Source organism: Montipora capricornis, chromosome 14 (assembly GCF_036669925.1).
Source record: "Montipora capricornis isolate CH-2021 chromosome 14, ASM3666992v2, whole genome shotgun sequence".
In the NCBI taxonomy this organism is placed as follows: Eukaryota; Metazoa; Cnidaria; class Anthozoa; order Scleractinia; family Acroporidae; genus Montipora; species Montipora capricornis.
In genome coordinates this window covers 39838732-39851231 of record NC_090896.1, presented here as the reverse complement: position 1 = coordinate 39851231, position 12500 = coordinate 39838732, and the positions used below count along the sequence as shown (strand labels likewise).

Here is a 12500-nt window from a genome sequence, read left to right as displayed (position 1 = left end):
TTCTAGAGCTGACAGGTTCCCACTCCAGCAAGGCTTTAGCTGACTGTCTATCCAAGGCGAAGCCTACACCTCCATGATGTTGTCCATCTGAACACCTGGAATAACAAAGCGTTGCTCCTGTTCCAAGAGTGATTTTCCCGGACCCGGTTCATCGAATTTCACTCAGTCCAAGGATATTGAGTCTATATCTCTCCATCTCCTTGAACACCTGGGCAGTCTTGCCCGTCTCGTACATCGTGCGTACATTCCACACACCTACTCTCAGCGTGTGCTGATGAAGTCGGACCAGAAACGTCCTCTCAGCTTTGGTCCCTGATCGTCATGCGCGGTACATCGACCGCCACCTCCGGCAACTCTCCCAAGACTTGATCATCTGGATTTCTTCTTGTCGGCGTTTCTGTAGCGTGAATCTTTTTACGTGGTGGCATGCTGGGCCAACGCACAACCCTCACCCTTTCTCATCCTGGAGGGACCAGGCAATTGGCCAATAAATAGCGCGCCTACTATGTAAGAGTTGTAATCAATCCAATCATACTATGGTGTCGTTGTCTTTGTTGGTGTTTTTCATTCGGCTGCAGTATATCCTCTTCAGGCATCAATTTTTTAATTTATTTTAATTTATTTAGCTTCGCCTAACTGGAATACAATATATATATATATATATATAGTTGCATATAAACTGGAGAGGAAGACAAAACTTCTCGAAGGTCCAGGAAATTTAATAAAAACGTTTCGGCCCTTCGGCCTTCGTCGGTTAAAATTTTTTTTAAAATAGAGTACAAGTTAAAAATCTAAGGATAAAATGGCCTTATTATTACAGCAGTGGAGACTATATAGTCTCTGGAAGACTAACAATGGCTATTGTAATGGAATACAATACAATTAAGTAGTAAATTGTATGGTACAATACAAGCCAAAACTAAAGCTTAATCACTAAAACAAAGTAATGATGTAATACTAAAATCTAGAGTTATGCAAGTGATTCAATCTATTTATGTAATACCGACTACAAATTAGATGGGACCACAATGGAAACAAAAAACCTTTTTATGGAACATTGATTTTTATCCGTTTTTTTGAACGTAATTCACATCGCTTATTGAGGCCAAAAGGCTGCAGTGTGCGCAATTGTGCCGCCCAATAACCCTCCCGCTTTAATAAAGTGTTATCTAAATCTCCATCAGTGTTCATTATCATCTCAATGACAATGAAATTGAAGTCTGAAAGGTTGTGAGGAAATTTATTGAAATGAATGGCAAGCTCGCACGATTTTTTGTTTCTTTTCATGTCAGATTTATGGTTTCTGAACCTGACTTTAAATGCATTGGAAGTCGAACCAACATACTGCACTTTGCATTTGTTGCAGGAGGCTAAGTAAATAATTCCAGTCGAATTGCATTCAAGGTTTTCCTTGATTTGATACGACCGGCCAGTTGCAAAACTTGAAAATTCACCAGCTTCTAACAAATAATTACAACAGAGATCACATCTTTTGTTGCATTTAAAACATCCGCAATTTTCAGCTTCGTCATGGTTTCGACTTCTTTTGAATTTGGAGGGTGCAAGAATGTCCTTCAAATTCTTTGTTCTACGGTATGCTGGAATGACGGATTTGGCAGGAAAAATTTCCCTTACTACTTGGTTGGATTCGAGCAAGTGAAAATGTTTTTTAATGATCAACGAAATATTAGGTAGCCTCGGATTGTAATCGACCACTAAGGGAAAGGTTTTTTTCTTAGTTTTTGTTTTTGGCTTGAGAACATCTGATCTCTCCAATTGCATGGCCTTCTCAAACTGTTTGTCCACCAGATTCCCATTGAAATTTTGTTGTTTGAGGTAGCTTTTGTATTCGCTACAGCGCTTCACAAAAGAGGCGTTGCCTTGCCATACAAACCTTTACAAATTCAAACCGTTGTAACACAATAGCTCCATATGCTGTAAGGCGCGAGTCACGTTTCGCGTAGTCATGTAATATAGCATATGTCACGTTACACTAAACTTTTGAGCTTGGGCTGCCTGTGTTTCGGATAGCCTCTAGCACGGAAGGAGAGTTAACGTTGAAGAGTTAGTGCGCAGAGGTCTTAAGGCTTCGACCTTCACGAATCCTTTTTTGACGCCTGGTGGGTGGCTGGAGGAAAAATGAGTGCATTGAAAGGTTTCAGTGGGCTTGAAGTGTATTCTTATATCCAGAATGGATTGATTTTGAAAGCGTTTGCCTTTGTATGAAACAGTGTCTATATTAGAAATGTAGTTTCAGTGTTTGAGATCTCAGCACCGTAAATTTGACGGTTGGGTGGTGTGAGTTTGCTTGTGTGACGAACTTGTCTATATCTGGTTTGCTGACATCCTAAAACGAAAAAATTGCCGTCAATATATCGTTTCCAAATCATTGGCTTTATGACGCTTTTGCTAAAAATGTGTCTCAAGATCGGCCATAAAGATATTTGCAAAGGCAACGGCCATTTTAGTACCAATGGCGGTACCGTAGATTTATAGATAGTCATCAGTCTTTCCGTTGAGCTGGAGAGAATTCTCTTTTAGTAGAAGTCATAGCATTTCTTTTAATCTAACTTGTGGGGATTGGAGGGTTATTTTTGTGAACGTTTTCGTATGCTTTGCATACTGTAGCGATTCCCTTTTCCTGCGGTATACCAAGTTGTGTATAGACTTGTGACGTCTATCGATACAAAGGAAGTCCGTTTTCCTATTGTCGTCTCTTCGATGAAATTGATGAAATTGATGAAATCTGTAGAGTCCTTAAGATAAGACGCTTGTGATGTGGAAATCGGGAGCTGCCCCTTAGCCGATCCTCACTGCAGTGTGAAGTTTACTTTAAGGCAGAGGAAGTGATCGCAGTAAGGCACAACCGCAGAAGAGTCAGAAGAGAACTATGGGTTTTTTTTTCCTTGCCCTGCTAATTGGTGTTTACTGACAACGTTATGCACATTTTGTGGTTTGACAATGGTGACAAGAAACTCACCGTATGCCATTGTACACCGTGTAAACAGTATTGAAGTGATCATCACTGATGTCAATTGCCGGGCTTAAATCCTGCAAGCTCCCACAAGATGAAGCGAATAGAATTGAACGATTGCTGAAAGATGGCGCTGATACTGACATTGACTCTGACGACGAAGAAGAAGTTTCGGATGAGGACTCCTTTCATGATGATATGTGTGTCTGTTAATACTAGATCGGGGCGTTCAGCAACGCGCCTAAGGCTGTTTTGAGCTAAAATCACACAAGTTGACGGTACTCTCTACAGGGTCAAAAAGAGGAGACCAAGATTTTTCGCAGTAATTATGAACTCTTACCTTGGAAAATTTCGTAACCTATGTACATACAGGTCTAGCCTTGACTTCAAGTTTGTGAACATAGTCATTGGCATTAGTTTTGGAGCATTGTACTTCCCTTGAGAATTTTATAAAGAGAAACTTTGGTGTCTTGTAATGTTTTTAGAATAGTTTTTTTTCTTATTTGAGTGTTAGTTTGAGGCAGTTGGAAACTCTACCTAGAAACTTGTGAAGGCAACCACAGGCACTGCACGAGTTAACATAGACAAGTCGTTTCGTTATTATTTACAATGACTTACTTTGTCATATTATAGCGTTATATTGATGTTTATGATCTTTTTACTGTTTTTTGCTGTTTCCCGACATCATGTAGGTTATTTTTGTATAGATTACTAATGCAAGGTATGTGTTACAATGGGGGTGCCCTGTGGAAGAGGCTACGAGCTAAATTGAAAGTTATATTGTGATAGCAATTTTAAAACTTTGACAAGACATTAAAGCCAGTAGATTTCGCAGTATAATATGCCAGTATTATATTATGACCAAATGTATTATAACACTGAACCTAAATTCGAATTTAACAGGGGAAAGTCCTTTGTGCGTTGAAGCGATAATAAATAATGGATAACCTACAAAAATTTAAAAAGAATAATGAATAATTCGAACAAAACACACAAAGAATAATGAATAATCGAGGTCCAATTATTCATCTTCCACCCCAGAACGTATACCTTGCCTCTTTATAATTACGGCTCGGTAAATATCCACCACTAGCCATCTCCTCTTCGGTGAATATTTGTTGTATTATACACTAAAAAGTGAGATAATCGGGCAAAAAAAATTCCGCTGAAAGCAAAATAGTTCCAATTTATGCGTTGGCGTTTACAGCTAGTGCTTTCGACCGATGACATTGATAGGACTACAGCTGACGTTTTGGTATCTAGTTTTTTTTGTCAAAATATCAAGAATTCTCTGATTGACTGTTGTAATAGTGTTATAAATTCCTGAAGTTTTGTGACTATATTTTCTGTAAAAGCAGAAGTAATAATTTTAATTATCCAAAACAGCTACTTAGTCACTACTTGGGTCACCTACTCGGTTAGTTCTATGAACTATTTAGGTGTCCCAGACTCTACACAATGAACCTAAAATGGACAAGTTCTTTTCTTTTTTTTTTTTCAATCTTTCATTTCTATTTTTTTTAAGATGTAATTAATTAGTTGGTGTTGTCCGCCGGATTTTATTAATATTCTCTGTGAGTTTAAACACAAATTGACTTGACTTGACATGGAAAATAGAACTAGCGATGGAAGCGATGATTTATGGGTAGTTTTAATGTGGGGGGGGGGGGGAGGAAAGAAGGTTGGATCGAGGTGAGGTAGCCATGCCATACCTAGTACCAGGCTTCATGCGCTCAAACTTATCCAGTTTGTCGCTCCATTGTCGGTCTTATGAATTTACGGCGGACGCTAAAGGAATTGGTGTACCTGAATTCAGTTCACTGTAGTCGACCAAACCATAGGACGAATTGTCTGTTCTACAGATGATTTGTTCGTCCTCGAGTGTGAAAACGACCGACCGTTCTTCAGAGTATCAATATCTTAATTGGTCAATAAATAGCGCGCCTTCTATGTAAATGATGTAATCAATCCAATTATACTATGGTGTCGTTGTCGTCTTTGGTGTCTGTCGTCCTCTTTAGCCATCACTGAGGGTGGACACCAAAAGAAGAACAATCATTTAAATTTTTCTTTACTAAATTTTACTTTTTTGTATATGTATTTATCCAGATCAAGTTCGAATGGCCTGGTTCCCACTCAACGCCACGTTTAATACCTCAGAAATCAACAACCGTGTTCCTCAAGGGCTCTCAAAAAAAGTGACCCTTGCAATTGGCCCTGACGGCAGAGAAGGAGGCTCTTACAAATTTCAGCAGGGCGACGATAAAATCACATTTTCTAACAACCAGGGCGGTTATTTAGACATGCGCTTTTCAGTGACAATTCTGTATTGGTTGTACCATTGTGAAGTTACCAGCCTTCAAAAGGTCAGATATCATATACACTACATGACTGGATCATCAAAGGGGTTGGGAATATTTCATTATGGTGATTCTCAAAGCTCTGGGTACGAATCACATCAAGATATGGTGAAAAAAATTTGCTGAGTTATGAGTATGACACTCACGCTGTAAACTGCTGGAAATTTCTTGGAACGACGTATAATCTTTCGTCTGGCGAAGCCAAGTTCTGGGTTGATGGACACGCGACTGACACGAAAACCATTGGGAAAGATTTTGAACTGGGGACACAATACCCACTTACCATTAAAAGCGATAAATTCAAAGGAAGAATAACGCAACTGCGGGTATACAACTATCCATTGACCCAGGAGCAAATACAGGAGATAAAAGCGCAATTTAAGACCCCACAGAGAGGAGATGACAGTGAAACAATACGTCTTACCGAAGCAAGCATATCAGGTCAGCTTAGTTTAAACTCTTTTAACTAGACCGCTATAGAATCTAAGCAAAGACGAAGTCAACTGGAAAGGCCACCTAACAGTAGTGGTCAAGAAAAATAGCTCGGAACATTTTGCATGTGTTTCTTACGTGAAAAAGAATTCACCTCCTGATAAATGCGAAAAGGCAGTTTAATTTACCAATTTAAGTTTTGGTACAGAACGCAAGCAGAGGACATTGAATCTTTCACTCCTAGGGGTGCAGGGATGGCGCAGTGGTGAGAGTACTAGCCTTTAACCAATGTGGCCCGCGTTTGATTCCAGACTCGGCGTCATATGTGGGTTGAGTTTGTTGGTTCTCTTCTCTTCACCGAGAGGTTTTTCTCCGGGTAGTCCGGATTTTTCCTCTCCTCAAAAACCATCATTTGACTTGATTTACGCTCATTATTAATTGGATTCAGTTTAGTGCTATAGCGCTAAAACGACTAGAAACTTAAATAAAGTTCCTTTCCTTTCCATTCCTTTTCTCCGTCTTTGTTAATTCAACGTCGTTCTCCCCAATCAGGCAATTCAGTTCTTCGCCTACATTGTGCAACGTGGCTTGTGATGGAAATTGATTGCGATGGCATTACGTTATATTTCAAAGTGAACTTCTAGTTCGCGTTGACGTTTCCTTTGCTTAGCTTGGGCCGCGTTTGAAATGTACCTTGCTTTTTGATTTAAGGTGATTCCCTAGTATTGCACTGCCTATTCTGTTCTGCGCATAACACAGCGTAGGCTACGTTCCTATTTAGGCATGGCTAAGAGGCTTTATGGACAAATTTCACGGCTCAGTTCTGTTTTCTTTGTCTCACAAGTCTCAACGGATATTTCTAAACAAAACAATGTTTAAATTTAACCATAAGAACGTGGACAAAAACATTTCAAAATTGCGACCTTTCTTGCGGGAAAGCTCGCTAGAAAGAAGAATGGCCGTTTTCAGAGCACAGCAGTAAAAAGCAAAACAAGAAACTTTTTCGACTCACGCAAAACAAAAAGTCGAGTGATAGCCGTGATGATGCTAAAGAACATTTCAGTCCGACAGTGAAAGTGAAACCGCGCTATCGGGGAGACGTGGTGTCAAGTGGTCGAGCTTGGTTTGCTTTCTGTTTTCTCATAAACGAGGTTGGTGACCTATTTTTTTTGGCATAATTTTATTCTCTTACTCATCCTTTTTGTGCTGTAAAAAAATATTGAACAATTTACGTCAGAAAAAAAAGTTACAGGAAAAATAGTATTCGTAGTAATCACGCGTGGACACAAAACTGTCTCCTCGAGATCACGCACCCGAGGAATATTTGTAGTCAGGGCCTTTTCAAGACGTGTGCCTGTTCCATGAAACAAACATTAAATTATTCCTTTTGAGCAATACAATTCACCTGTTTTGTTATTTCAAGAATTACGTCAAAGATGTGCTTCCTGTTCCTGCAAAACGTAGCCTGAACCGATGGAACAAACTTGTCCTTGATAGATGAAGTCGCAATGATTAAATGAGTAACTTGAGCAAGTTATATCTCCCAAACAAGCTTGGTGACCTATTTTTTTAATTGGACATTTGGAGTCACCATACGGTAGGGAAAAATCGAGGAAAGTTTAAAGGAAAGGAAAGGAACTTTATTTATGTGCCTAGTCGTTCTAGCGCTGGAGCAATAATTGGGGGCACTGCAGACTGAAATTAACAATGAAAGCAAATCAAGTCAAATGTTAGTTTTTGAGGAGAGGGAAAACCGGAGTACCCGGAGAAAACCTCTCGGTGCAGAGTAGAGAACCAACAAACTCAACCCACATATGACGCCGGATCTGGGAATCGAACTCGGGCCATCCCTGCACCTCCAATAGTAAGAGTAACAGTAACAGTAACAGAGATCAAAAAAACTGTCGGAATTGATAAATTGCGCTCCATGAGAAGGAGCAGCTTATCCCGCTAACGTCGCTGGAAATCTCTCGCGCTCCAAAAAGAATCGCCAGCTACGCAGGCTACTGGAGCACTGATTGGGGACACTGTAAGTTGAAATTAAAAAAGCAACGCAAATCAAATTAAATGTTGGTTTTTGAGGAGAGGGTGAAGCCGGAATACCCGGAGAAAAACCTCTCGTTGTAGAGTAGAGAACCAAAAATTTTAACCCACTTATGACGCCGAGTCTAGGAATCGAACCCGGACCACTTGGTGGAAGGCAAGTGCTCTCACCACTGCACCATCCCTGCACCTCCAAGAGTAAGAGTAAGAGTAACAGAAATCCGCTCCATGAGATCGACCAGCTTATCCGATCTCGCTGACACACTCGCCAGAGGAAACAAGGCTAAAGGGCCCAGTTTTTGAGCTGAAGACTAAAATACTAACATGGAAAAAGCTGAAGTCTTAAAGGAAAGGAAAACCTCTGAGAAAACATGTCCGCGAAACATGAAGAAGCCATCACAGATGTTTAAAGCTGTGAAATGCAAAGCAACAACAGCAGTTGCTAACGCCTTATTAGAGAAAGTCCTGTAAGAAGACAACATACCCCCTTTTTCAGCAATTACTCAGAGCCTCTTCAATTCTTGGATTTCATTCATGTTCAACAGCGATGTTTTTCAACGATTACAAAAGAAAAAGTTTGCATAAGAGTAGAGTTCAATTCCCGGAGGATTGGATCTGGACTCCAACATGGCCGCTGTTTCATTGTTTGGGGACTGCAACATGGAGGCCGTGACGTCTTGTGAAAACTAAGAATATCCCCGAAGATACGTAAAACCCTCTCTTGCATTAGTGGTTTTATCTAAAATTCTAGAGAGAAGGAATGCAAATACAGGCTTATCCACTATTCAAGAATTAAAAGATTTCAAAAATCAGCTAAAAATAAGGAAAATAAAGCTAAGTAAGGAACCCCATAATCCGATCAAGCAACCAGCTATTTGTCATCGAAGCGATGTGGAATTCCTGTACAGTTCTGTGCTCATTTACCAGGCCTATGAATGAAAGCGAGGCTGAATTTAACCTTGCTCTGATACAAACCTTATTCCTTTTCTTCTGTAAATTATATTAATGTAAATAACAACGGATTTTCATTTACATATTAAGAAGTATCAAAACATGGTCAACTCCAGCTTCGATTCTATTCTAAGGCCTGGTAACTGAGCACAGAACTGTACAGGAATGCCACGTCGCATCGATGACAAATAGATGGTTGCTTGATCGGATTATGGGGTTTCTTACTTAGCTTTATTTTCTTTATCTTTAGCTGATTTTCGAAATCTTTCAATTCTTAAATAGTGGAACAGCCTGTATTTGTGTAATTGTACAGTATTTACTTCTGTTTCTGTACGGCTTTCATGTAAAGAAGTTATGTAACTTATGAAATTACCGTATTCAAATATAAGTGAATCAATCAATCAATCAATCAATCATCTATATACAGTAAAATTTTACAAGATAATCCGTATATATAACTATCAATACAATGATTCTTTTTAGATTAAATGTTCGTTCCAAGTACATAAATTCAAAGTAAACAAAGATATCATGGAAAATACGACTGACCTTCGCTCTTTTTTTAATGAGTACATTCCTTCGTCATTGCTTGATTGTTATTGGCCATTTGCGTATGCTTTTTCACTTTATTTGTTTAACCTTTTCACTTTATGGTACTCAGGAGATTCTTCCACGCATGGTCATGACATTTTAAGTACGCCAAGCACCTCAATCAAGACAAGCACATCATCACGCCCACCTACCCAAACAAGCCCAAAGCCTTCGACAGAACCCACCACAGGGACAACAAACCACAACCAAAATAGCGGATGATGAGAAAACTAATCTTGAATCCGGTTAAGCCTTGCTAATTAGGTATTGTTATGTTCGGTTGTTCTTTTGTTTCAGAGACATTAACTATTTTGTGTCCGGTATATGAAAGACCAGCTAAAACGAGCACTGAAAGGACGAAGGAGGGTTTTTAAAAAGAAATAACAAATACAAGATGAGGCAGGGCGGGCAAAATAAAAGAGTGTTAAACTGGATTGCAATTGGAGGTTTTGAAAACTGTCCAGCCAAGCAGTTCAAATAAACTGCACCGCCATGACACAGCACTTTACGTAAAAACAAAGCACTCCTTTTCCAAAATGAAATAATGAATTTTAGTTTCGGTGGAGATTTCTCAACGGTCCACAACGGTCAACAGCGTTTTTTTTTTAGATTTTCGAATTGACGAGATTAGATTTCAACCGTTGTAACTCGTCAACATCGACATATTTTTCATGGATTTTTGGTAGGTCTCTGGAAATGCATGTCTCAACGTTGTACAAGGACAATATTTGTATGCTACTAGCTAAGAAAATCAATGACTATGTTGGCACGCTTGCCAATCGAAGTCAGTTTCATTAAAGACAAATTAAATGTTGTCTAGCCTGAGGTTTCTGGACTCGAACCCCTTTTCCAGGTGGTCACTTGCCACATCGCACGTTTAGTGGTAGACAAAATAGGTCTTCCCTTATTGAACTTCATCTCTGGGCTATAGTGCGTCTTAAAGGAAAGGTTCGTGCGCTGTATCGCTTTCCAACCAAAGCAGAAAGTCGTACCAAGGGACTTACGAGTGGACCAGAAAGGATTACTCATTAGTATGCATTCCTGCACGTGAGATCCATGCAAATTTTCCGGTAGCTACAAATGTGGACAATTTTCTTAGGGGAAGAAGGGATCTCAGCTGTAGTTATTGTTCAAAAGGACGAAACTTGAGAAAAACCTCAGATATGTTTGTCCTGGATTGTAGATTTAATAGAGAACATAAGAGCTGTAACTAGGGGTTGGAACCTTTCCTATCGCAATTACATACATGCATACATACATACATACATACATACATACATACATACATACATACATACATACATACATACATACATACACACATACGCGCCCCTGGCTACTTGTGGGCCATATGTTTCCCAATCCCCCTTGTGGGGACTACGTCTTCTTTTGTAGTCATCCAAATAATATTTGCTACGATTGTTGCTTAATGTCTCATCTCTTCATACATCTCTTCAAATGTTGTAAAACCTTTAATTTTTTTGTGAGGACTTAGTTGTGAGGACGTAACAAAATGTTTAATGCTTGTGAGGACATCTGGTAATACCCTACTTGTGGGAACAGGCCAATACACAGCTTTTGTGGGGACTTCGCTATTTGCGGGGACATCTGCCGGTACCCTACTTATGGGAACAGGTCCGAATACACAGCTTTTGTGGGGACTTCGCTATTTGCGGGGACATCTGCCGATACCCTACTTATGGGAACAGGTCCGAATACACAGCTTTTGTAAGGAATTCACTATTTGCGGGGACATCTGCCAATACCTGATTTATGGAAAGACGCCAATACAAACATTTTCAAACAGATTTGATATACGATGATGTTCTCGTGGTTGCAATATTAGTCAACCTGTTGGCTAAGCCTTTAGGTTAACGATAAAATGATATACCGTAAAATTCCGAAAATAACCCTCGTGGCTTATATTTTTCAAAGGCCTTTTTCGAGGGGCTTATCTACGGAGGGAAACTTGCGTTTCCGAATCGACTGGGCTAACCTTATAGTTGGAAGTGAATTTACTGTTTTTGCTTTGTTTTACTTTGTATTTGAGGGCAATTTTCCAAGTACAAGCTCCCGGGGTCTTATATTTGGAGGGGCGATTTCACGGAGGATTTTTTGCGTTACCGCTTTGGGAGGCTTATATTTGGAGGAGCTTATTTTCGGAATTTTACGGTATATGAATTGGATCATTTATGAACTGCGGATATGAAATCAAGTGAAGCTATGATATTCGCATTTGTGGACGCAATTTTTGCAATTGCGTAGAGAAGCCTGAAAAATTCAGGACTTCAACGGGGTTTGAACCCGTGACCTCGTGATACCGGTGCGACGCTCTAACCAACTGAGCTATATGGAATCAAGTGAAACTATAATCTTCGCAGTTGTGAACGCAATTTTTGCAATTTTTGCAACCACGGTATCGCGAAGTCACGGGTTCAAATCCCGTTGAAGTCCTGAATTTTTCAGGCTTCTCTACGCAATTGCAAAAATTGCGTTCACAACTGCGAAAATCATGGCTTCACTTGCCTTTTTTATTGACCAGCCCCTGAAAAAAATAAGAAAATGGCATTAAAACCATTGTTGCCACTGCCCACGCCTGAAGAAGGAAACAAAAATAGGAAAAAGAGACAATTTAATAACCAGGCAATTTTTTTTTGCATTCATTTTGTAGGTCATACAGTTGCTGAAAGCAAGCAAGACTCAAACAATTTCTGACTAGGATTTCAAGCTACAGCTACAGCTATAACATTTTTCTTCGTTTACAAGACTCATTGCAGTCATGAAGGAACAATGTTTCCCACTATTCAAGTCTCTAGTAGTGAGTTTGAGGTTTTCTTCATGGCTCGGACCAGGATGATCTTCTCATGAATTCGTTCTCGTGGTCACGTAAACTCATAGTGAGCAAACGCACCCGAACAAAAATAATTAAGTTTTGCTAGCAAACACCTTTGCCGGACAACTGTTAAATCTAAACATTTGGAGAAGATAAGCGACTACAGAAGAATGATTACGGAATGCACTACACTTTTTCTATGCCAAGAACAGTGAAACCACCATTTTTTCTATTGCTTGTTTTTATTGTCATTTCCAAATTTAACATGTGCTTAAAATCAAAAGTACCTCCACACAAGACAGCATTTTTGCTGTAA

General features: G+C 39.6%; 1 protein-coding gene and 1 long non-coding RNA gene across 7 annotated transcripts in view; one reads left to right on the top strand and one right to left on the bottom strand.

Moving 5' to 3' along the window:
* Window positions 1-5775, top strand: part of LOC138032794 (protein kinase C-binding protein NELL2-like) — a 15819-nt gene extending 10044 nt beyond the window's left edge. Inside the window, exon 5 of the mRNA XM_068880523.1 lies at window positions 5084-5775. Coding sequence (XP_068736624.1) covers window positions 5084-5460 — 377 coding nt within the window. The 3' untranslated portion in view covers window positions 5461-5775. The remainder of the gene's footprint in view (window positions 1-5083) is intronic.
* Window positions 5776-12407: 6632 nt separating this feature from the next.
* Window positions 12408-12500, bottom strand: part of LOC138032803 (uncharacterized) — a 17351-nt gene continuing 17258 nt past the window's right edge. For all 6 annotated transcript variants that reach the window (XR_011128458.1, XR_011128460.1, XR_011128455.1 and 3 more), the window contains one exon: window positions 12408-12500. This exon is cut by the window's right edge. This is a non-coding gene — a long non-coding RNA (uncharacterized lncRNA).